This window comes from Elephas maximus, chromosome 15 (assembly GCF_024166365.1).
Source record: "Elephas maximus indicus isolate mEleMax1 chromosome 15, mEleMax1 primary haplotype, whole genome shotgun sequence".
NCBI classification, from domain to species: Eukaryota; Metazoa; Chordata; class Mammalia; order Proboscidea; family Elephantidae; genus Elephas; species Elephas maximus.
Window position 1 is genome coordinate 86188379 of NC_064833.1, and position 25516 is coordinate 86213894.

At 45.8% G+C, this 25516-nt stretch overlaps 1 protein-coding gene across 1 annotated transcript in view; it reads right to left on the bottom strand.

Annotated features, from left to right (window-relative positions):
- Positions 1-25516, bottom strand: part of RGS20 (regulator of G protein signaling 20) — a 130370-nt gene that overhangs the window by 94727 nt on the left and 10127 nt on the right. Inside the window, exon 4 of the mRNA XM_049853770.1 lies at positions 2849-3163. Coding sequence (XP_049709727.1) covers positions 2849-3163 — 315 coding nt within the window. The remainder of the gene's footprint in view (positions 1-2848; positions 3164-25516) is intronic.

A 25516-nucleotide genomic window follows, 5' to 3' on the forward strand; every position in this document is an offset into this window, starting at 1 on the left:
TTGGCGAGGAAGTCTGGCCATTTCGTGAACTTAAACCCTTATTTTAGTCAATTGCACAGTCTAGAACTACTTGACGTAAAATGAAGCCAAGCCACGCAGGGGCCCAGCGACCTGTGGCCTGGAGAGGGGGGGCATGACCTCAGAAGTGTGGCTGGAGACTGATGCAGAAGCTCCAAGCGCCTCACACTTCAGGGGCAACGCGGAGCCCCAGTGGGGGCTGTCCGCGATTCGGTGGGCGAGAGGAGTCTCGCTCGCACCTGAGGCACCGGCCGAGGGTTGCGGGTGGGAGTGGGGATCAAAAAAGAGCGGAATGGCCTCTGACGGATTCTGAAAAGAAAAGAAAGCGAGAAGAGATTTTCCCCTCTCAGGGCTCTCCGCCTCTGGACTTGCAACGGAGCTCTCCGAGCTCCCAGCCCCGCGCCCCTCTGCCTAGGGCTAGCTCGGGCCAGGCTGCCCGCTAACCCGCCCGCCGGGCGTTCGTAGCCTCCGCGCCGCTTTTCTGGAGTTTTCTACATCGCTCGCAAGTCCCGACCACTCGCGACCCACTCACTCCTGGCGCGCGCCTCTGCCCCGGCCTCTCGAGCGCCCACTCTCCCAGAGGCCGGGGGCGGCACGCACACAGACGGTCCGAAGCCTATTCCCAGTCACTCGCCGGTCCCCTTCCCCAGACATCTGGGGAAGAGTGAGCGGGCCACGCACACAACGCCCCAGGCCGCTCTCGTCTCTGGACGCGGCCGCTGCTCTGGCTCCTAGCCCGCCCACTCCCCCAGAGGAGGGACTGGAGGCGGGCGCACACAACCCGCCTCCCGCCCCTTTCCCCACAGGCCGGGGGAGGGCGGGCTGCGGGCACAAACCCCCCTCGCCCACCTCTGTTCGGCACCGCCCGCGTCCCTGCCCACTCCCCCTCACCCCACAATCCCCGCTGCCTGGGCGCCCGACTCTTTCCAACTTCCCGAGCGCAGCTCTGCGAGTGTGAAGGAGTCCAGCGCTGGGTTTGTTCAAGGATCCCCGCGACGACCGCACCTGAGTCGCCTTGGCTGGGCCAAAGGGTGGGGGCCGGCTGTGTCCATTCGGTCTGCAAAGGCTGAAGCCGAAGAGACACGCGCCCCTCCCGGGCTCCAAGTGCTGGCGCCCTCTGCTCGGTTCCCCTCGACCCTGATCCTCCAAGTCACCTGCTCGGTTACCCTCCTCCGACCGGGAGTGGTTTTCTCTCGCTTCCCACCGCTCTGCCCGCCCTCCCCTCGCCCCCAGCCTTCTCCCCATGCAATGGGTTCGATAGCATCTCCATCCGCTTGAGTTTCCGAAAGAGGCTTCGGTCGGTATACATGCGTTTTAGATTTTAAGGGCAAAACTCCCGCGTCCCCTCTCAGCTACCCACCGTGGGCCATTGAGGTTGAATTGCGCCGTCGCTCCCTTCAGACCAGGTGGAAACTGGTCCTGGAGGCTCTACGCCCCCTGCAGACGCGGACCCACCCTCAGCCCACACCCCAAAATTTGCACTGACAAGCTGGGGGCGCTGGGCAGGCGGAGGAGTTCGGACCAGCACCCAGTTCCCGCCGCCGCGGCGGAGGAGGGCGGAGCGCGCCGGCCCTGGCACCTTCCCGGACCCGGGTTCCCGGGAACAGTCCCATAAAGCAAGGGAGCAGGGTACTCACGCCGCCGCCGCCGCCCGCCCAGCCGGCGGGAGAGGACGCTGTGGCCGGGTCGCCTCCGTCGGCCGTGCGCATGCGTCGGGGGCGCACCTTGGTTTATTCTAACACGGAGCGCGGTCCTCTCAGCGCCGCGGACTCCTCTCACAGCTTTCCCCTTTCCCGGCTCACGGCCTCCCTCTCCCTCCCCTGCTCCGTCTTCTCCCCGCCCTCTCCCCCGACCCCCGCCCCCTCGCCTGGCAATCCCAGGCTTCGCCTTCCTCCCGCAGGGCGCTCTCGGCGGCGGCGGGGCTGGGGGACTCTCGAGAGTGAGGGTCCGCGCGCCTAGCCGAGGCCCTCCTCCGACCCCGGGTGAGAAGTACCGAGAGTGTGGGCGCGAAGTTAGGCGAGTGTCCCCCACTGCTCGGAGCGCGGGGGCCGAAAGGAGCATCGGGTGTGCGGGACGGAGAACTGGTGCTTGTGAATGCGGAGGGCGGGGGGCGCGGTGCGGAGCGGGTGCTCTCGTCCCGGGAGAGTCCTGCCTGTGGACCGGATATTTTTAATTTCCGAGAAGGCCGCGCCTCTGCAGGGTAGGTCCTTCCCTGCCTTCAGAGTAACCTCTGACTTCAGACCCTTCCAAGACTCTCGGTAGCCGCCCTCTCTCCTGGCTTCTCCAGGGCCCCCGAGTCCAGGGGGAGAGGGTGACAGGGGGGCCTGCCGCCCAGCTTTGTGGGTCCGGAGCGCCGCGGATCCCTGTGGCCCGCGGGGTACCCTCGGGAGTGAGACGCAGCGGTGCCCCAGGGCCTTGCGCCCGAGCTTTGAGAGAACTGACACAAAAATAACAGCACGTCATTTCCTCCCTTGCCTTGCAAGCCCGCGGCCGCTGCGCGGGGAGTGGGATCGCAAGAAAGGGGGAGGCGCATCCCGGGAGGCACGGAGGAGGGCTGCACGCGGAGAACAAGAGCTGGAGAAGCAGCCTCGGGCAGGGCGAGAGCTCCCACCCGCTCCTGTTGACCCTGGGAAGAAAGCGCCCAGGAAAAAGTTGCTTCCAGTGCCTTCCTGGGGAGGGGGCGAGGCCGGCGCCCTTTCCACCAAGGCGCTGGGCCCTGCCCTTGGGATGGAGGGGTTCAGCCCGGGTTAGGAAGAAGATGCGGGGGTGGCTCCCAGAGAGGCGGGGGCAGGTAGGGAGTGAGGGGCGTGGTGGAGACCACAGTACTCACCGGCACCGGCGAGCTCTGCCGGTTGCGGGCGTCCTCTTCTCGGGGCTCGGCGACCCAGCGGGCAGGTGGGCCTGGGGGTCGGCTGGGCAGTGCCAGCGCTGCCCCAAGCAGGAACGAGAGGCGGCCCGGCCGTTCCGCGTGCCCCCTCAAGAGCCCGGCCGCTGGCAAGGCGGGGAGCAAAGGGGAGAAGTCCAGACGTCGCTGGGGAGCCTCCAGAGGGGGTCCCAGGAGATGGTGAGCGAAGAGCCGCGCGAGGCCGGAGAGCCAGCTAGAAAGGAGGCCAGGCAGCTTCGGGCCAGCGGGCGAGCCTGGAAGCTGCGAAGGCCGAAGCGGGAAGGGCAGCGACCGGAAGGGAGAGAAAACCGGCACACCATTACTGTTGCGTCCAGCCACGACTGAGGAAAACTTGCACTTAGATGGGCCTTTTACTTGGGGATACAAGACAAGGTCGATGAAAGCATAATGAAAGGCCTTTGGTTAGACTCTCTTGTGTGCCGCCCCCCCCCCCCCCCGGTTTTCTGACACGGTGCTGCTCACAGTGTGGCCCGTGGACCAGCTGCTTTGATAACACCTGGGAGCTTGTAGGAAATGTAGACTCTCAGGCTCCATCCCGACCTACTGAATCAGAATCTACACAACATCAACAGCAGATTCGTATGCACCTTAAGTGTGAGATATGCTGTACAGAAGAGAATGTTTGCATCTCTTGGCTCTTTACAATTTGGATGAGTTTTTTTTTAGTTCATCTTTGCAACTCTTGCTCTCCCTCCCTCCTCTGATTCTCCCGGCTTTCCTCTGCCCTCTGCCCTCTCCCACCTCCTGAAGTGCCTCCTTGAAGAGGCATGGCACTGGGCACTTGGCTCCATTGAAATAGGCATCTAGGGCGACCTGGATAGCGGCAGAAGGCGGCTCAGGGAGCCCAGCCCCGCCCCAAGCTGGGTGGAGAACGAGACTGACCAATTTGATTTTGGCTGTGCTGGATGTGCTGGGGAGAAGACCAGGAGTGGGTTTTGGTGTCCTTACTCCAAGTGCACATGCTGCAGGCTCCTCTCCACACCTCGCGTGTCCATCTTATTTTTGGGAATACGGGTTTTTTGCCTTTCGACCTTCCACTTGTTTCTTAGAAGACCTGAGGGCCGAGGGTGAAGGTAAAAGTGTTGTTCTTGAAGAGTGTAGGTAGCCCAGGTTCTAGATTCAGCCTTGCAACTCCCTTGAGGGCTAGCCGTTCTTTGAGTTCACTGCCTCTTCTGTAAAGTAAAGAGCTAGCGACTTGTAACGCCAGCTGCCTTGCTCAGGCTCAGGGTTTTGAGAAGCTCTCAGGGCACTTTGTCCACTAACGTTTAGTGTAGATACAGACCGGAGCCTCAGTCAACCAAACAAAACACTCCCCTCAAGCAAAACAAAGAGACAATTTGATCTGCTTGTGAAAAACAAGAGTGGTGTTTGCCAAGAAAAATGAAGCCGGGTGGGAAGCAGCAAGTAAAAGTGGCAGAGTGGTGTGGGCCAGAAGTGTAGCGGATCGCGCTGGCTGGGTCTACCCACCGGATGCGGCGGCCGCTCTCCAGGGTCCTGATAGCAGGAGCACTCCGGCGGCTTGGGGGTGCTCGGCGCGATTTCCCCGCTCCGCCGTCGTCAGGCCAGGCACGTTTTCTTTGGGTAGTGTAAGTCTTGTGGGAAGCGCTGGTGGGGAGGAATGAAGGAAATATAGCAACACATTCTCATTCATGAGGCCCTTTCTGGGAAGCCTCAAAGCGCGTTGTCTGTCTTCGGTCGTTTGTATGCGCCTGGGGAGAGTTGAGCTCGGTTTGCATTTCCGATTACGTTCACATTGTGTTGCCTCCCTTCATTACTTTTTCTTGGAGAATAAAGACTGTCTCCCCGTGTTTTAATGCTCCTCCACTCACGCTACTCTCGCCTCCCGCGTTTTCAAGTACAGATCTTTTACTTCAGGAGTTGGAGCTGGGAGCCGGGGAAGGTTCTGGAGAAGAGCCCACCGTTCACTCGAGGGGGGATATGGGCCATTTGGAAAACGCTCAAAGACTAACTTGGCATCCAAAGGCAGAGCCTTGGCGGAGCGTTCGCCTCGCGAGACTGGGGGAGGGCAGAAGACGCACTCCTCTGGCAGGGAGCTAGGGTGGGGCTCAGCCGGCGCCCAGTGCTCTCAGTCACCGCAGGGCCGCTGGACTTGGGCCGTTGCGGGTTAATTCCCGGTGGGACCTGCAGGGGGCTGGAGGGGCCCTGCTTGAAGCCTGGTTCTCGCGATCTACAGCTTCAGCTTGAGTAAGCTCCCTCCCCCTACGAGCTTCCTGACGGGCCTTCACTGGGGCTTAGATCAAGCCATAAACGCTGAAAACCAGCGCCCAGAACACGTCTGAGTCTGCGCGCCCAGCCCGGAGGACGCTAGAGGGGCCTTACATGAGTACTAGAATATGATGTCTCCAGCTCCTTTTTCCAAGTGGCTTTGTGAGGACGTGCGAACTTGTAACCTGACCCTTCACTCTTCTCCCCTCACTCCAACCCAGCTTCCCAAATCCCTCGCACGCCCTTTCCCTGGCACGCTTCATTAGGCATTTGCTTCGGTCCGGTGCTTCAAGACAGAGGCTCTTGTGAGGGAAGTGGTGGAAATGTTCAGGCAACATAAAAGTCCCAGATCCAACCCCCCAAAACAAAGCTCTGACTCTCAGCTTCTCCAGAGTCACTTTTTGCCCTTCCCTAGATTTTGTCTTCTCCATCTCACTTTCCCTTTTTCGCTAGTTCTGGCTCTCATCCTGCTGCTCTGCACCCTTGACCTGGGACAAGGGGCTTCTCCGACTAGTGGAGGTATGAGCATGGTAGGTGTGGGCTGCTCAAGTTCATGATCTCCTTCAGCCTCCTGGCAAGGACAGAGCCACACAGCATCAGTGTAGCCACAAAACTGTCATCAGAGAAAACTTTGCTGCAGAAAGACCTTCAGCTACCCCCGGCACTGATCACTCCAGAGATGAGGCCTTCCTTGTAGGCCAGATTCTAGATGACTAAGATTTCAAGAGTATTAGTCACAAAATGGAATCATCATAGGGATCCAGAGGTTTTAAGTAATCATTTGTTCTAATAGAATATCCATTTGCTTAATCAAACATGTTGGTTATTAAACAGTGAACAGAATGCCTTTATGCAGGCTAGAAAGTCACCACACCCCAAATCAATGCAAACAATGCCTTACCCCTTTAAAAAGCAAATTGGAGATTCAGTTTCACACCTCATTAGTAGCAGTTCATACAGGACACATCCATAGCAGAACTAAACTATCCCTTTACCAAAAATTTTGGAGCGGTAGAGAGAGAATAACTGAAGAAATAAGCAGGGACCAGATCAAGAAGGGTCTCATAAGCCACTCACTTATTTATTCTTTCAACAAACATTTTACAAGTGTCTCCTACGTGCCAGACACTGCTCTAGATGCTTGCGAGTTAGAAATGAGTGAGCAAGAAAATGACTTGCTCTCATGGTGTGGTGAATGAGGAAGTAGTAAGAGTCTATGTAGACTGAATAGGGCCAGAAAATCATGGTAAGGATTTTGGATTTTATTCAGTGAAGTCACTGAAAGGTTTTTGTTAAGGGAGTGACATGATCTGAATTATGTTTTTAAAAATCCTTTGGCTGTTGTGCATTGGAGTGAATTGGAAGGGATTAAGGGTGAGAATCCTGAAACAGTAGGTTTTGCATTAGTCCATGGGTGAGAAGATGATGACTTGCACCCACCCAAACCAAACCCACTGCTGTCGAGTCGATTCTGACTCATAGCAACCCTATAGAACAGAGTAGAACTGCCCCACAGAGTTTCCAAGAAGCACCCGGCGGATTCGAACGGCTGACTATGCCACCAGAGTTTCCGATGACTTGCACAGGTAATATAAAATATAAAGAAACAGACATATTTGAGAGATGTACATACAATCCACGTGAAGCCAATAGGACTTCACGTGGATTGTATGTACAGGCTGAGAAAAAGAGAACCGAAGATAGTTCTTAGGCTTTGTGACATGCAGTTGGGAGGCTTGCTGAAATGAGGAAGAGTGAGGAAGAGAAATCAAGAATTCAGTGTAGACACATTTTTGAAATGCCTGTGAGTCATTCAAATGGAGATGTTAAGTACCAACCAAAACCAAACCCAGTGTCATCGAGTCAATTCTGACTCATACCGACCCTATAGGACAGACTAGAACTGCCCCATAGAGTTTCCAAGGAGTGCCTGGTGGATTCAAACTACCGGCCCTTTGTTTAGCGCCGTAGCACTTAACCACTACGCCACCAGGGTTTCCAGATGTTAAGTAGGCTGTCATAAAAGAGTCTTGAGCTCAGGGTAGAGGTCTGGGTAGGAGTCTAGGAGGTGTAAATTTGGGAATAATTTGCATAGAATGATATTTAAAATTATTGGAATTGGGTAACACAGAGGAAAGAGAGAAAGAGAAGAAAAGATCAGAGACTGAATCAATGTAAGGAGTTTGAACCATATCCAGATGGCAATGGGAAGCCACTGACAAAATTTAATCAGTGATTAACAGGATCAGATTTGTATTTTAGAAAGATCTGTCTGTCCTTTGGTGCTAGAGGCAGGCATGGCTGGAAAGACTGAGACCAGATAAGAGGCTGTTGCAATAATTTATTGATAATAGTGACTTGATCTAGGGAGCTGCCAAATGGGGTGGAGATAATGAGCATATGAAGAGATAAATTTGAGTAGTATGGATAAAACTTGGGGATTAATAGAGGTGTGAGGTGAGGACAAGAGCAAAGTCAAGGATGTATACCCCAAGTTCCTGGTTTGAAACTGGGTGGGTTTACAGCACCATTTACTAAGAAAGGGAACTTCGGAGAAGCAGGATTTGGAGAAAGGTAAAGTCAGATTCGTGAGGGTGGCACAGGACTGGGCTACCTTTCATTCTGTTATACATAAGGTTGCCATAAGTAGGAGCTGACTTGACAGCAACTAACAACAACAACAAAAGCCATATTGCCAATTTTGAAGTGCCTGTTAGACGTTTAAATCTAGATATGTAGTGAACATTTGTATATTCATGTGTGGTTTGCAGAGGTTAGAGCTGGGTAGAACCTTCCACCTTTAGGACTGTCTCAAACCCATTGACACAGTCAAGATCAGCCAAGGAAAATGAGTCAAGTGAGAAAAAAAAAAAAAGATTCAAGGACTGAAACTCAGGAGATTCCAACATTTCAGAGTCAATAAAGGAAGGAGAATTTGCAAAAGTGACTGAAAAAGAGCAACCAGAGAAGTAGAAGGAAAACAAGAAAAAAGGGACACTGCTATGCTCCAGATACTATTCATATGATATCCGTTTATTCTATGTAATGACCTGCAAGTAAGTATTATTTTGCAGAAGATTATACAGAGACTCAGAGAGGTTAGATAACTTGACCAAAGCCTCATATCTAGCAAATAGAAGAGCACGTTTGAAGGAATTTAAGCAAACCCAGGGCTTTCCAGTTTCTGACCCTTTTAAGTAAAAGAAATGAGGTGTGTGTGTGTGTGTGTGTGTGTAGACTATCTCTGGACGGATATAGAGAAACTCGTACAAGTAGCTTCCTTGGGTGAGTAGGAGGACTGGTAACTAGCTATGGGTAGGATGGAGACTTATTCTGTTGTATACTCTATTGTGCTTTATATTATACTATAATAAAAAGTCTGACTCAATTGCTTTGTGTTTGACTGTTGACAGCTTTCAAGACCCACCACTATTCCTTCCCTTCTGTCCCACATCTGAAAGCAAGCTGATAAGAAAGCCTGGGTGCTCCCTCTTTTGGCACCTGGAGGAAGTTCAAACTGGGGGAAGTTCAAACCATGTAAGTCCTGGCACTGGCATGAGCACCCTCAGCACATTCCCAAACACTAACCACCATAAACCCCCAAGCCAGCCTTGTTTCTCTGCTCTCACACCATTTTTGAGCCAGCTTAGGGCCTCATTATGTGAGTGGTAAGCCTTTTATATGCTCTCCTTGTGTGTGTGTGTGGGGGGGTGCATCATTAGGCTTGGCATCAGAACAAAAATTACAACCAATTATATTATTTCACAACTGTAACACTATATCATTCTAATTATTTTTAAAAGTATTTTTTGTTATTGTTAAGAATATACGAAGCAGAACATACACCAATTCAACAATTTCTATGTGTACAATTCAGTGACTTTGATTAAGTTCTTCAAGTCATGCAACTCTTCTCGCCCCCTTTCTCTGATTGTTCCTCCACCATTAACATAAACATACTGCCCCCTAAGTTTCCTATCTGATCTTTTAAGTTGCTATTTTCAATTTGATCCCATACAGACAGTTCTTAAAAGAGCACAATGCACAGAAAGCAGACATTTTTTCCTTTTTTTTTTTTTAATTGTACCTTAGATGGAGGTTTACAGAGCAAACTAGGTTCTCGTTAAACAATTAATACACATACAGCTTTGCAACCTTGGTTGACAACCCCACAGCAAGTTAACACTCTCCCCTTCTCGACCTTGGGTTCTCCACTACCAGCTGTCCTGTTCTCTCTGAAGGCAGACATTTTTTATTAGTTAAGCTAAACTATTGTTTAATATCCTGTGTTCTGCGGATGACACAACCTTGCTTGCTGAAAGTGAAGAGGACTTGAAGCACCTACTAATGAAAATCAAAGACCACAGCTTCAGTATGGATTACACTTCAGTATAGAGAAAACAAAAATCCTCACAACTGGACCTATAAACCACATGGTGATAAAGGGAGAAAAGATTGAAATTGTCAAGGATTTCATTTTACTTGGATCCACAATCAATACCAATGGAAGCCGTAGTCAAGAAGTCAAAAGACGCATTGCCTTGGGCAAATCTGCTGCAAAGGACCTCTTTAAAGTCTTGAAAAGCAAAGATGTCACCTTGAAGACTAAGGCTAGCCTGACTCAAGCCACGGTATTTTCAGTCACATCATATGCATGTAAAAGTTGGACAATGAACAAGGAAGACCAAAGAATTGATGCCTTTGAATTGTGGCTTTGGCGAGGAATATTGAACATACCATGGACTGTCAAAAGAATGAAGAAATCTATCTTGGAAGAAGTACAACAGAATGCTCCTTAGAAGCAAGGATGGTGAGCCTGCCTCTTACATAGTTTGGACATGTTGTCAGGAGATGATGGAGAAGGACATCATGCTTGGAAAGTACGGGGTCAGCAGAAAAGAGGAAGATCATCAATGAAATGGATTGACACAGTGGTTGCAACAATGAGCTCAAGCACAACAACGATTGTAAGGATGGAGCAGGACTGGGTGGTTTTGTTCTGTGGTACATAGGGTTACTATGAGTCAGAACCAACTGGACGGCATCTAACAACATTGTTTGGTATGAAGAAGACTTTTGGGAGTATTTTTGGTTTAAAGTTTAAAGATGATCTCAGAGTAGTAGTTTTAGAGATTCATTTAGCCTCAATGGCTCCAGAAGGTCTGGATTCCATGAAAACTTAAAATTCTGTTTTACATTTTCCCCCTGTTGATCTGGATTGTTCTACAGAATCTTTGAACAAAATGTTCAGTAATGGAAGATGGGCACCATCCAGTTCTGATCTCGCGGCGAAGGAAGCAGTTCTTCATAGAGGCAATTAGCCATGCACTCCATTTCCTCCTCCTATTCCTGACTCTCCCTCTTCCTCTGTTCCTCCAGGTGAATATAACGATTCTTCATTTTTGTTAGGGGCCATCAAGTTGGTTCCAACCCGTAGTGACCCTGTGTATAACAGAACAAAACCCTGCCCGTACTGCACCATCCGCACAATCGTTGCAGCGTTTGAGCCGCTTGCTGCAGTTGCTGAGTCAATCCCTCTCCTTGAGGGTCTTCCTCTTTTTTGCTTGCCCCGCACTTTGCCAAGCATGATGTCCTTCTCCAGGGGCTGGACCCTCCTGAAAACATGTCCAAAGTACATGAGACGAAGTCTCGCCATCCTTGCTTTGAAGGAAAATTCTGGCTGTACTTCTTCTAAGACAGATTTGTTCATTCTTCTGGCAGTCAATATTCTTCGCCAACACCATAATTCAAATGCATCAATTCTTCCTTGATCTTCCTTATTAATTGTCTGGCTTTCACATGCATATGAAGTGATCGAAAATACCATGGCTTAGTTCAGGTGCACCTTAGTCCTCAAAGTGACATCTTTGCTTTTTAACACTTTAAAGAGGTCTTTTGCAGCAGATTTGCCCAGTGTGATACATTCTTTGATTTCTTGGATCCAAGGAAAATGAAATCCTTGGGTGTTCATTGTTGATCAAAGCAAAATGAAATCCTTGACAATTTCAATATTTTCTCTGTTTATAATGATGTTACTTATTGGTTCAGTTGTGAGAATTTTTGTTTTCTTTATGTTGAGATGTAATCCATGCTGAAGGCTGTAGTCTTTGATCTTCATCAGTAAGTGTTCGAAGTGCTCTTCACTTTCAGCAAGCAAGGTTGTGTCATCTGCATATTGCAGGTAGATAATGAGTCTTCCTTCAATCCTGATACCATGTTCTTCCTCATATAGTCCAGCTTCTTGAATTATTTGCTTAGCATACAGATTGAATAAGTAAGATGGTAACTACAACCTGACACACCTTTCCTGATTTTAAACCACGCACTACCTCCTTGTTCTGTTTGAATCACTGACTCTTGGTCTATGTGCAGATTCGTCATGAGCACAGTATTGTGTTCTGGAATTCCTACTCTTTACGATGTTATCCATAGTTTATTACGATCCATACAGTCAAATGACTTGGCATAGTCAGTAAAACACAGGTAAACATCTTCCTGGTATTGTCTGCTTTCAGCCAAGATCCATCTAACATTAACCATGACATCCCTTGTTCCCTGTCCTCTTCTGAATCTGGCTTGAATTTCCGGCAGTTTCCTGTTGGTATGCTGCTGGAACTGTTTCTGAATGATCTTCAGCTAAATTTTACTTGTTTGTGATACTAATGATACTGTTCGATAATTTCTACATTCTGTTGGATCACCTTTCTTTTGAAGGGGCACAAATATGGACCTCTTCCAGTTGGTTGGCCAGGTAGCTGTCTTCCAGATTTCTTGGCATAGACGAGTGAGCAGCTCCAGTGCTGCATCCATTTGTTGAAACATCTCATCTGGTCTTCTGCCAATTCCTGGAGACTTACTTTTCGCCAATGCCTTTGGTGCAGCTTGGACTTCTTCCTTCAGTACCATTGGTTCTGGATCATATGCTTCCTCCTGAAATGCTTGAACTTTGACCAACTCTTTTTGGTACAGTGACCTTGTGTGTTCCTTCCTTCTTCTTTTGGTGCTTCTTTGTTCAGTATTTTGCACATAGATAGAATCATTCAACATTACAACTCAAGGCTTGAAATTTTTCTTCAGTTCTTTCAGATCGAGAAATGCAGAGTGTGTTCTTCCTTTTTGGTTTTCTATCTCCAGGTCTTTGCACATTTCATTATAATATTTTATTTTGTCTTCTTGGGCCACCCTTTAAAATCTTCTCTTCAGCTCTTTACTTCATCGTTTCTTCCATTCACTTTAGCTGCTGTACATTCAAGAGAAAGTTTTAGGGTCTCTTCTGACATCCATTTTGGTCTTTTCTTTCTTTCCTGTCTCTTTAATGACCTTTTGCTTTCTTTATACATGATGTTCTTGATGTCATCCCACAACTTGTCTGGTCTTCAGTCATTAGTGTTTGGTGCATCAAATCTGTTCTTGAGATGGTGTCTAAATCCAAGTGGAATATACTCACAGTCATACCTTGACTCTCATGGACTTGTTTTAATTTTCTTCAGCTTCATCTTGAACTTGCATATGAACAATTGATGGTCTGTTCTGCAGTCAGCTCCTGGTTTCTGACTGATGATATTGATCTTCTCCATCATCTCTTTTCACAGATGTAGTTGATTTTATTCCTGTTTATGGCATCCAGCAAGGTCCACATGTATAGTTGCCATTTATGTTGTTGAAAAAAGGTATTTGCAATTTATAAATTGTTGGTCTTCCAAAATTCTCTCATGTGATCTCTGGTATCACTTGTACCACCAAGGCCATATTTTTCAAGTACCAATTCTTCTTCTTTTTTTTCTGACTTTTGCATTCCAATCACTATTAATTATCAGTGCATCTTGATTGCGTGTTTTATCAAGTCCAAAGTGTGGAAATTGGTAAAAATCTTCAATTTCTTCAACTTTGACTTTAGTGGTTGGTTCATGCCATGGATTGAAGTGTGTCCTCCCAGAATATCTGTCAGCTTGACTAGGTCATGATTCCCAGTATTGCATGATTGTCTACGATTTTATTATCTGATATGATTTTCCTATGTGTTGTAAATCCTATCACTATGGTGTAATAAGATGGATTAATGGCAGTTAGACGTGAGCAGAGAGACATGGGGACCACATACCACCAAGAAAGCAGTGCTGGGAGCAGCGCTTGTCCTTTGGACTTCAGGTTTCTGTGCTGAGATGCTTCCAGATCGAGAGAAGACTGATGACAAGGGCCTTCCTCCAGAGGCGACAGACACAGAAAGCCTTCCCCTAGAGCCAGTGCCCTGAATTTGGACTTGTAGCCTACTAGACCGTGAGAGAATAAAGTTCTCTTTGTTAAAGTCATCCACTTGTGGTATTTATGTTATAGCAGCACTAGATGACCAAGAGAGTTCATAAATTTGAATAATAGTCATATTAACTGGTCTTCCTTGTAGGAGTGTGGATATTATCCTATCTCTGAGAGTGTTGTACTTCAGGATAGATCTTGAAATGTTCTTTTGACAATGAATGTGATGCCGTTCCTCTTCAATTTCTTATTCCATGTGAAGTATACCATTTCATTGCCTGATTGAAAATGGCCAATAGCAGTCCACTTCAGCTAATTCCTAGAATATCAAACTTTATGTATTCCATTTAAGCTTTGACAGTTTCCAGTGTTCCTAGATTCATACTTCATACATTCTGTTTATTAATGGATCTTTGCGGCTGTTTCTTCTCATTCTGAATTGTGCCACATTAGCAGGGAAGGTCCTAAAAGATTGACTCCATCCATGTCATTAAAGTCAACTCTACTTTGAGGAGTCGGCTCTTCCCCAGTCATATTTTGAGTGCCTTCCAGCCTGAGGGGCTCATCTTCTGGCACTGCATCAGACAGTGTTCCACTGCTGTTCATAAGGTTTTCACTGGCTAATTTTTTTCAGAAGTAAACTGCCAGGTCCTTCTTCCTAGCCTGTCTTAATCTGAAAGCTCAGCTGAAACTCGTTCACCATGGGTGACCCTGCTGGTATTTGAAATACCGGTGGCATAGCTTCCAGCATCATAGCAACACTCAAGCCCCCATCGTGCAACAGACTTACAGATGAGTGGTGAAGAACCATTCTAGTTTTGAATATTCTTATTCAAAAGTATGAATTACTAAAAAAAAAAAAAATGGCAAGAGTAGAAAAACTTCATATACCCAAATTCTAGTGTTTTAAGACCTACCTGGACTTTCTCTCCCATCTTTCTGACTGCTTAGCTCCTTAAAAAGGCTGACAAAGAAAGATAAAAATAAAATAAATCCTGTGCTCTTTCTTGGGTTACATTCTATATCTCCAAGAGCAGGAAGGGAATTATTACATAAGATACCAGAAAAGTGCAATGAAAAATTAAGAACTCATTTTTGAAACTTTGTTGTTGTTTTTCTGGGATTTCCAGTTTTATAAAATTTCCGTTTGTTTAAAGTACTATATTTTCTTATCACTTTGCTGGGTGCCCTTTAGGCAATGTCACTTCATGTGACAGAAGAGAATTTCGCCTTTGGGTTTTCTAGGCTGTAATCTTTATGAAAGTAGATCAACAGATCTTTCTCCCATGAAGCTGCTGTGGATTTGAACTGCTAACCTTTCAATTAGCAGCCCAGCATTTAAGCATTTTCACCCTGACGGCTCCTTTTTTCTTATCATGGAGGTTTACAATTTAGAAATTTGGTATGTACATTTTTTACCTAGTAAGCTGTTCCTAGAGAACAGTAGGCAATACTCTAACAAAAACCCCACTATATTTTGCATATTTATTTTTATCATAAAAATAATTGACAGTTTTTATCCTGATGTATTAATGCATTTATAAAATGTTCTTATATACATTATCTCACTAATCACCTCTCCAGCTATTTACTGAGGAAACTGAAGACCACTGGGGTTAGAGGGTTTATTTTGGAGCCAGTAAGGAGTAGAAGGAGCCCTGGTGGCACAGTGGTTGAAGTGCTCAGCTGCTAAAAGAAAGGTTCGTGGTTCAAACCCACTGGCTGCTCCACGGGAGGAAGATGTGGCAGTCTGTTTCCATAAAGATTTACAGCCTGGGAAGTTCTCCTCTGTTCTACAGAGCCACTATGAGTTGGAATCAATTCAACGACAATGGGTTTTTTTTTTTATTATTATTATTTGGTTAAGGAGTAGGGCTGTCCTGGGCCACTCTGACTCTAATGTTTCCTGTCACCACAGACAGAAGACAGAGTCATTATTTACTGCTGCTAAAGACAGTAGCTGATGACAGTGATATTGTCGATTCCTATCCTCCTAGTGTCTGTAATAGTTTCCAGTTGTAGTTAAGTACCTTTGATCCCATTGGAGCTCTGGTGGCACAGTGGCTAAGAGCTCAGCTGCTAATCAAATGGCCGGCAGTTTGAATCACATTAATTCTCAGAACAAAGTTCCACTTTTTTCATTCTTCTCACAACCAGCAAGTGGTGGGAATTCCACTAGTCACGCTTCCAAATCTACATTGGAAGTTGAATTACTGACTTCAACTCTATAGGCATTGGACCAGTTAATCACATGTCCACTAATTCTCCATTTTCCTCAGTAAAATGATTAGTTTTCTGAGGTCCTAAAAGAATAATACAGCCTCTACAATTTTCTGATTTACCTAACACAAGGGAATAGTATTTTAGGCAGGACCAGGGCATTAGATCATATAAGGCCCCAAAAGTTTAGCCAGGAATGCACAGCAAAATGCCTTTGGAGAATCTGCCTCACTTAATGTCAGATACCTTTCATAACTTGAATCTACGGAGGCCAGAATATTGTTATTCTGAAATGCAATGAATATAGATGAAACTACTTAATTTCCCGTTTCTACTTACTTATTCATTTCTTTGTCAACAAAGCTTATAATCTTAGTATAGCAAGGCTTGTCAAAATGTCTGACAGTCATAAATAGTCTAATAATGCAGTAAATTGTATATTTATTTTTCACTTCAAATACAGTTTCTCAAGGAGCCCTGGTGGCACAGTGGTTAAGCGCTTGGCTGCTAACTGAAAGATTGGCAGTTGGAACTCACCAGCCGCTCTGCAGGAGAGTGAAGTGGCAGTCTCCTTTCATAAAGATTACAGCTTTGGAAACTCTGTGGTGCTAGTTCTACTCTGTCCTATAGGGTTGCTATGAGTTGGAATTGACTTGATGGCAATGGGTTTTTAGACAGTTTTTCTTAAGAATATATAAAATAGGTCAACAAGTGTCCATGTTGTGTTGTTTCATCATCCTAAGGCTCTTCAAATATTGACGTCAGTTACTATGATGTCACTTTAAGGACTAAGGTGCCCCTGACACAAGTCATGATATTTTCAATCACCTCATATGCATGCAAGAGCTGGACAATGATTAAGTAATACCGAAGAACTGACGCCTTCGAGTTATGGTGTTGGTGAAGAATACTGAATATACCATGGGCCGCCAAAAGAACGAACAAATCTTAGGAGAAGTACAGCTAGAATTTTCCTTAGAAGCAAGGATGGTGAGATTTCATCTCACATATTTTGGACATGTTATCAGGAAGGCCCAGTCCCTGGAGAAGGACAGCATGCTTGGTAAAGTAGAGGGTCAGTGAAGAAGAGAAAGACCCTCAACAAGATGGATTGACACAGTGGCTACAACAATGGGCTCAAGCATAACAACCATCGTGAGGATGGTGAAGGACCGGGCAGTGTTTTGTTCCATCATGCATAGGATCCCTATGAGTTGGAACTGTCGTAAACGGACACCTAACAACAACAATGATAACAACACTATAAGAAATAAAAAACTGTTTCATCTTAGTCATCTAGTGCTGCTATAACAAGAATACCACAAGTGGATGGCTTTAACAAAGAGGAATTTATTTCTTCACAGTAAAGTAGGCTAAAGGTCCAAATTCAGGGCATCAGCTACAGGGGAAGACTTTCTCCCTCCATTGGCCTTCTCATCAATCTTCCCCCAGACTAGGAGCTTCTCCATGCAGGAACCCCAGATTCACAGGACACGCTCTGCTCCCGGCACTGCTTTGTTGGTGGTATGATGTCCCCATTCTCTGCTTGCTTCCCTTTCCTTTTATCTCTTGTAAAATAGGGAAACTCCCTTGACATTGGATCAGGGATGTGACCTGAGTAAGGGTGTTACATCCCACCCTAATCCTCTTTAACATAAAATTACAATCATATAATGGAGGACAACCACACAATACTGGAAATCATGGCCCAGGCAAACTGATACACACATTTTGGGCAGGACATAATCCAATCCATGACATCCTTCATCACAATTCTAAGAGCTGGAGGGTGCAAATGTTCACATGAGAACGCGTGGGAAGGAGTCGCTCAGAATAATCCAAAGCCTTCTGCTTCTTAAGTGGTATGTACCAGAGATAAGAGTTCCCAACACTGCTGTCATTTGACCCCTAACATCCCTCCCCAGGCTCTAGTGTTCTCCTAAAGTGCCTGCCAAAAGGAAGGGAGAGGCTGGCAAGAGCGCAGAGCAGTGGGAAAAAGCCACAGCTGGAGGATGGACTCTGAAGCAGAGACAGGAGATGGGGACCCCACTACCAGTTTGCTTTGACTTTGGATTAGTCTGTTCCCTTGCCTGGACCTTGGATTCTATTCTGTATAGTAAAGGATACGGTGAATGTAGTCTCTAAGATTCTTTTTTTTTCCAATAATATTGTATTGTGTTTTTGGTGAAAGTTTACACAGCAAATTAGGGTCCCATTTGACAATTTGTATACAAATTGTTCAGTGGCATTAGTTACATTTTTCACAATGAGTCAACATTCTCTTTGATTGTATTCTGGCTCTTCTGTTCCCAGTGCTCCAGTTTCCCTGCCCCCTTTTCTTCTCTGTCCTTTAAAGACCTTTAGAATAGAGACCTTCTGGCCTCATATAGATGGCTTTTTAATGGAGCACCATACTCATGGGTACATCCTTTATATTGTGTGCCAATCTGTTATTTTGCTAAAGGGTGACCTCAGGGGATAGTTTCTGTTCAAGGATTAAAGAATATCTCAGAGTGATGGTCTCAGGTAGTGTTTCAGTTTCAACCAGTCCAGTAAGTCTGGACCTTTTAAGAATTTGAGGTTCTGTTCCACATTTTTCTCCCATTCTAACAGGGTCCATCTATTGTGGCCCTGATCAGAATGGCTGTTAGTGGTAGCCAGGCATCATCTACTTCTTCTGGTCTCAGGGTAGATGAGGCCGTGGCTTGTGTAGGCTGTTAGCCCTGTAGACTAGTTTCTTTTCTGAGACTGGTCTGTAAGGTTCTTACTGCACTTACTTATGGGTTCAGTATGACTCCCACTCTCTTACACATAATCACTGTCTATGGCCCTCTCTTGGTACGTTCGTGCAGGCACACACACACACCACAAAACCTCAGTCTTACCTTGAGATGGAGAAGCAGAGCAAAATTCCTAGAGTTCCAGAGCCAGCCTGCCTCTCCAAGCACCCACTTACCAGTGTCCACATTGTGACTTCCCCTAAACCACACCCAAATCTGTTGCTGTCGAGTCGATTTCGACTCATAGCGACCCTGTAGGACAGAGTAGGACTGCCCCATAGGGTTTCCAAGGAGCGGCTGGTGGATTTGAGCATGACCTTTTGGTTAGCAACCAAGCCCTTAACCACTGTGCCACCAGGGTTTTGTGACTTCCCAGTCCTCTTAATTAAATTACAGCAGCCTTAGGAATAGTCGCAGCCTTAGGAACAGTCGCAGCCTTTGAGTATACACAGCACTACTGTCAGCTGTAAGTCATTCCCCACCCTGCAATCGGAGTGCCCTTTCTAAAGGCAGCTGTGATCACGTTCCTTCTGCGCCTCTAACCATTCAGTGGCTCCCTATTTCTGTACTGGATGACGTTCAAGTGACGTAATACGGCATCTAAGACCTTTCATGATTTGCTGATTTATACTGTTGATCTCTATTTCTTTTCTTGTAATCAAACCTCCTATTACATCAATGTTCTTTCAGTTCCTAAAATTTCATTGTTCTTTCTCATCTCTGGAACTTTGTGTAAACTGTTCTCTTGGCCTGAATTAGCCCCTTCCCTAATCTGCTCTCTTCCTCCATCCCAGGACAGCCTCTTACATATCCTTCAGGTCTCAACTTGGGTGCCATTTCCTTCAGGAAGCTCTCCTAGATGGGGTTATTATTGTAGTTAGTTGCCATTGAGTTGGCTCTGACTCACGGCCACCCCATGTGTAACAGAACAAAATGTTGCCTGGTCCTGTACCACCTTTGTAATTGCTGGTATGCAGGCACTGTGTATTTTTAGTGCCTTCCAACCTAGGGGGCTCATCTTCCAGCATTATATGGGACAATATTCGGTTGTAATCCATAGGATTTTCACTGGGCAATTTTCAAAAGTAGATCACCAGGCCTTTCTTCCTAGGCTATCTTAGCCTGCAAGTTCTGCTGAAAACCTATTCACCCTAAAAGACCTTGCTGGTTTTTGAAATCCTAATGGCATAGCTTCCAGAATCATAGCAACAGACAAGCTACCACAGTGCGACAAACCAACAGATGGGTGGTGGTAGATGGGGTTGGCTGCCTGGTGTGTTTTCTCTTGTTCTATCATCGACTGCTCTATGTTGTGATAGCCAGTTTCCCCATAAACTCTGAGCTCTGTAAGTGCCAGCACTTTGCCCCATTCAGACCTGTGTCTCAAAACCTAAAACAGATCTTGGACATGGCAGGTATTAGATTAATATTTAAGTCAATGAAATTAGAAATGACATGACCTTCAGTTGATAGTTCTTAAAGCTGGGTAATGGGTACACAGGGTTTTATTATAACATTTTCTCTACTTTCATATAAGTGTGACATTTTCCATACTAAAACAAAAAAAACTTAAAGACAAGATTTTTAATTTCTATGCAATGCATCTGATGATTTCTTCTTAAATTGCAGCAGGCAGGAAACCGTGGGATAGAAGCTGCCACAATCCCACGTGCAAGCCTCCTCGGTCTGAAGTTTGTTAAAATGGGTGTTGGGAGCCACCTGGTACAGAGGGAACTTGAGTGGGACCCCTTGAGAAGCCTGCACCCCACTTGTCCCACATGGTCCCAGGCCTGCAAGCCAAACTTCATGCTGGTGGGGAATAAAAATCAATAAGCAGGTTGGAAAGAAAAGGGACACCACTGTTTGTGCAGAGTGGACAGTTGGTGGTAGGGCTCAGGAAGGCTGCTTGGGCTCATAGCGGCTCCAGGGCTCCTCAGGAACCAAGCTCTCCGCGTATCTCCCTTAGGCCAGGCCCAGCCCTCTCAGCCTGAGGCATTCTCCCTCTTCTGGCCTGGCTGCCTGGAGAACTTGCTAGTGGTCATTGATTTCTCTGAGTTGTATTTGACTGAATTGGAATGCTCTGTTTAGCATTCTAAAAGGTGTGTTTTTCTTTTGGAAACTGGAAAGTCAGCACCGAAATGCTGTCTTGAGATCACACATTTTGGGGCCACTTGGGATTCATAACTATCATTAATTTCCTTTCGGGCACATGAAACATTTGGCTTAAGGAATTTTGACAACCCTTAAATTAAAGAGGTCAAGAAGTCACTAAATATCTCTGACTAAGGTTTCATCCACACAAAGGGAATGCAGTAGGGAGACAGTAATCTATCTGTTGGTAGAATCTCGCCTTCTACGCGGAGGCTCGTGTTAGAGTCCTGGCTAATGCACCTGATGTACAGCCACCATCCCTCCGTCAGTGGAGGCTTGCACGTTGCCATGATGCTGAACGGGTTTCAGCGGAGCTTCCAGACTAAGACAGGGCAGGAGGAAAGGCCTGGTGATCTACTTTCAAAAATCAGCCAATCAAAATTCTGTGAGATCACAACTGTCTGATCCTGTCGTGCGTGGGGTCACCATGAGTTGGGGCCAACTGGTTAGAAACTTAAAACAAGTATAGTCTATTAATCATCATCATCAACAACAACAGTCTATTAATCAACAAGCCAATCGGTACTGACTGAGGTACTGCTATCTATTAATCGGTGAGCCATCAGTGTGTGTATGACAGGTCCCTACCTGTGCCCAGTAGGTGTGAGGCCCGACAAGTGGATTAGAACCCAGCTGGAGTTAACTAGGTTAGTAATGTTTCTGAGAGAAACTGGCTACAAACCAAGCCCATGGGGGCTCAGGGTGCCTAGCAGGGCAGCTCAAGACTAATCAGAGGCCAGGACCCTCAATGCAGGTTGTTTTTAAAATTCAAAGTATGTGATTAAAGTTAAAGTTCACATCTCTATAGTTTACCAACATTTTCCCAAACTTTACCTCATCTGGTTTTTCCAAACAACACAATGAAATTATATGTGAGAGATACTGTTTTGATTCTATAGGTGATAATGCCCAGACTCAGAGAATGAAAACCACAAAACCCATTGCTGTCAAGTTGATTCTGTTTCATAGTAACCCTATAGCACAGGGTAGAACTGCCCCATAGATTTTCCTAAACTGTAGTTTTTATGGAAGCAGACTGCCACATCTTTCTCCCGCAGAGTGGCTGGTGGTTTTGAACTGCTGACATTTTGATTAGCAGCCGAGTACTTAACCACTGCAGTACCAGGGCTCCTTGAATGAAACCCAATCCCGTAAAACTTAGATCTGAATCCCAAAACCAATTCTTGTCACTCCACAGACATTGCTCTTCGTACCACTATTCGGCCAAGCGGCAGTTCAAACCTGGGTTGCCCAAAAGATGCACATTACTAGATTTTCCCATTGGTAAACAGGATGTCTTCAAGTAATCAGAGTTGAGTTACAACTGAGCCTCGAGATTACTGGTGTGAAATGCTGCAATGCTTGATTTACCACCAGATGTCACCATTTACCATTCTTTCAATTATTCGGCAAGAAGAGCCCTCTTGCTCTTGGGCTCCTTAGAATGCTGTTGCTGCTTGGCAGGGTGTGGCAGTCTGTGTGCCAGGAAGCTGGAGGCTGAGCTCTGACTCTGGGTTTCAGGAAAAGGAATTTGAAAGCGTAGTGAGCTTTCAAGTCCCCCTGAGTTCCTAAAATCTAAAGGCAGTCAAATTTTCTCCCCCTTGTGATTTCATGTTTTCAGAAAAGAGCCCATTTCTGATGGATGAGCCAGGTGGAATGCGGTGCCCTGGCCTCTGGACAAGACTTCTAAGAAAAAGAGGCAATTTTGACATGAAGAGAGGATATCCAGTGTTCCAGCCCCACTCCGAAGTCAGTGGTAGGAAACAATGCCAGGATGGAGAACGGCCTCTTAGGAGAAGCCAGGAATAGCCCCTCGCCCCAAGTCTCTCCCCTTCTCAGCTTTCTTATGCCCCAAATGACAATATTGGGGGCTCATTCTTGTGGATCTCATGAGCTTTCCCTGTAGATTTTGTGATTTGGAGCAATATATTAATCCATTTACATCTAGGTGCAAAAGAATTTTCCTTTATTTTTTGCTAACAGGAGAAGCCAGGCCAGAAAGGGAGAATGAGGGGCCTCATGGATGATGAGGAAGTAGGGAAAGGGTCTAAGATGAGGGGTGGGTGAGAGAGAGGCACACTTTTTCTTACCTCCATTTGGCCTAGGCTAATGGATCTGGTACCCGAGGACTTCATATGTTTCCTACTTCTTCACCCCCTCCATATCTTCACCCTGCCCATCTCAAGCACCATAAGGAATTCACATGGATGGTGACTGGCACCCACAAGCCTGGGCTCCCCAGTTGACATCTGATGATGGCATATGCCTCGTTTTCCTCTCCAATATGGTAGCTCCTGTAAAGGGGAAGCTTATAGCTCTTCAGTGACACTAGGAAGTTATTGGAGATAGTGTTAAATGGTCAAACTCAAGCCACATATTTTGACTAATCTCACAGTAACCTCAGACATTTTCTCAGGGCTATTTTTCAGACTTGTACAAAATTTCTGCCAGGTGTCCTGGGTAGGATCATCTCTCAAGAGATAACATATGCACAGACTTTGGAATGCATGAATACTGACATAAGACCAAAAAACTCACAGTCACCGATTACGACTTATAGCAACCCTGAAGAACAGAGTAGAACTGCCCCATAGGGTTTCCAAGGCTGTAAATCTTTATGGAAGCAGACTACCACATCTTTCTCCCACTGGAGCAGCTGGTGGGTTGGAACCCCTGACCTTCTGGTTAGCAGCTGAGCACTTCAACCACTGCACTACCAAGGCTCACTTGAATTGGGACAAAAGTGCCTGGTTTATATCCATTTGACAGTTAAAAGTCCTTCTGGCCCAATCAACTGAAGCCAACCACTCATAAAGAAACCAGTGCCCCATAAAAAAAAAAACCATAGTAGGCAACAAATGACCTTTTATAATCATTCCTCCCAAATTAAAAAATTTTTTGCTTGATCAATCACTAAGAACTTCTTTGTTAGAGTTTCCCTCATTAGCTTTAAAAGCATTTCTTCCACTTTCTAAAAATAAGCTTTGCACCAATTAGGTCTGAAGGCTCCTCTGCTGGCAGATTAACTGCTCATTTACACAATGCTTAAAGAACTTTGTCATGTTTTCTCGATTCATAGATACTCAGTGTGATGGTTAGTTTTATGTGTCAACTTGGCTATGCTTTGTTGTTTTTGTAGATGGCATTGAGTTTGCCCTGACTCATAGCGACCTCGCATATAATAGAACAAAATGCTGTCTCGTCATGTGCTATCCTCACAATTGTTGCTATGTTTGAGCCCACTGTTGCAGCCACCGTATCAATTCATCTCTTTGAGCGTCTTCCTCTTTTTTGCTGACCCTGTAGTTTACCAAGCAGGATGTCTGTCTTCAATGATTGGATCCTCCTGATGACATATACAAAGTAAGTGAGACAAAGCCTCACCATCCTCATTTCTAAGGAGCATTCTGACTGTACTTCTTCCAAGACAGATCTGCTTTGTTCTTCTGGCAGTTCATGGTATATGGTCAGTATTTTTTGCCAACACCTCAATTTGAATAAGTCAATCCTTCTTTTGTCTTCCTTTCTCGTTGTCCAGCCTTCACATGCATATGAGGTGATTGAAAATACCATGGCTTGGGTAAGGTGCATCTCAATCATCAAAGTGACATTTTTGCTTTTTAACACTTTACAAAGGTCTTTTGCAGCAGATTTGCCCACTGCAACATGTCATTTGATTTCTCGACTTCTGCTTCCACAGACGTTGATTGTTGAGCCGAGAAGAACGAAATCCTTGACAACTTCAATTTCTTCACCATTTATCATGATGTTGTTCATTGGTCCAGCTGTAAGAATTTTTATTTTCTTTATGTTCAGATGTAATCCATACTGAAGGTTGTAGTCTTTTATCTTCATCAGTAAGTGCTTCAAGTCCTCTTCACTTTTGGCAAAAAAGGTTGAGTCATTCACATATTGCAGGTTGTTAATGAGTCTTCCTCTAATCCTGGTGCTGCATTCTTCTTTATATAGCCCGGCTTCTTGGATTATATGTTAAACACAAAGGTTGAATAAGTACTACAGCTCTGCCACACAACTTTTTCCAATTTTAAGCCATACAGTATCCCCATATTCTGTTGGGTCTATGTACAAGTTATGCATAAGCACAACAAAGTGTTCTGAAATTCTTATTCTTCCCACTGTTATCCATAATTTGTTAAGATCCACACAGTCAAATGCCTTTGTGTAGTCCATAAAACACATCTGCTTTCTGTCAAGATCCATCTGACATCATCAATGATACCCCTTGCTCCACATCCTCTTCTGAATCCAGCTTGAACTTCTGGCAGTTCCCTGTCAATACATGGCTGCAGCCAGGTTTTAATTATCTTCAGCATAATTTTCTAGCATGTGGTATAAATGATATTGTCCAATAACTTCTTCATTCCGTTTAATTCTTTGGAATAGGCGTGAACATTGATCTCTTCCAGTTGACTGGCTGTCTCCCAAAGTTCTTGACACAGAGGAGTAAGTGCTTCCAGCGTTGCATCTATTTGTTGGAGCATATCAGTTGGTATTTCATCAATTTCTGGAGCCTTGTTTTTTGCCATTACTTTCAGCAGAGCTTGTACTTCCTTGTTCAGTACCTTCAGTCCTTGATCATATGCTACTTCCTCAAATGGTTCAACATCCACCAATTTTTTTTAGTACAGTGACTGTGTAATCCTTCTATTTTCTTTTGATGCTTTCTGTGTCATTCAGTTTTTTGCTCATAGAAACTTTCAATGTTGCAACTCAAGGCTTGAATTTTCTCTTCTGTTCTTTCAGCTTGAAAAATGCTGAGGATGTTCTTCCCTTTTGGTTTTCTAACTCCAGGTCTTTGAACGTTTCATTATAATACTTTACCATGTCTTCTCGAGCTATCTTTTGAAGTCTTCTGTTCAGCTCTTCATCATTTCTTCTGTTCACCTTAGCTACTCAACGTTCAATAGCAAGTTTCAGAGTCTCTTCTGACATCTATTTTGGT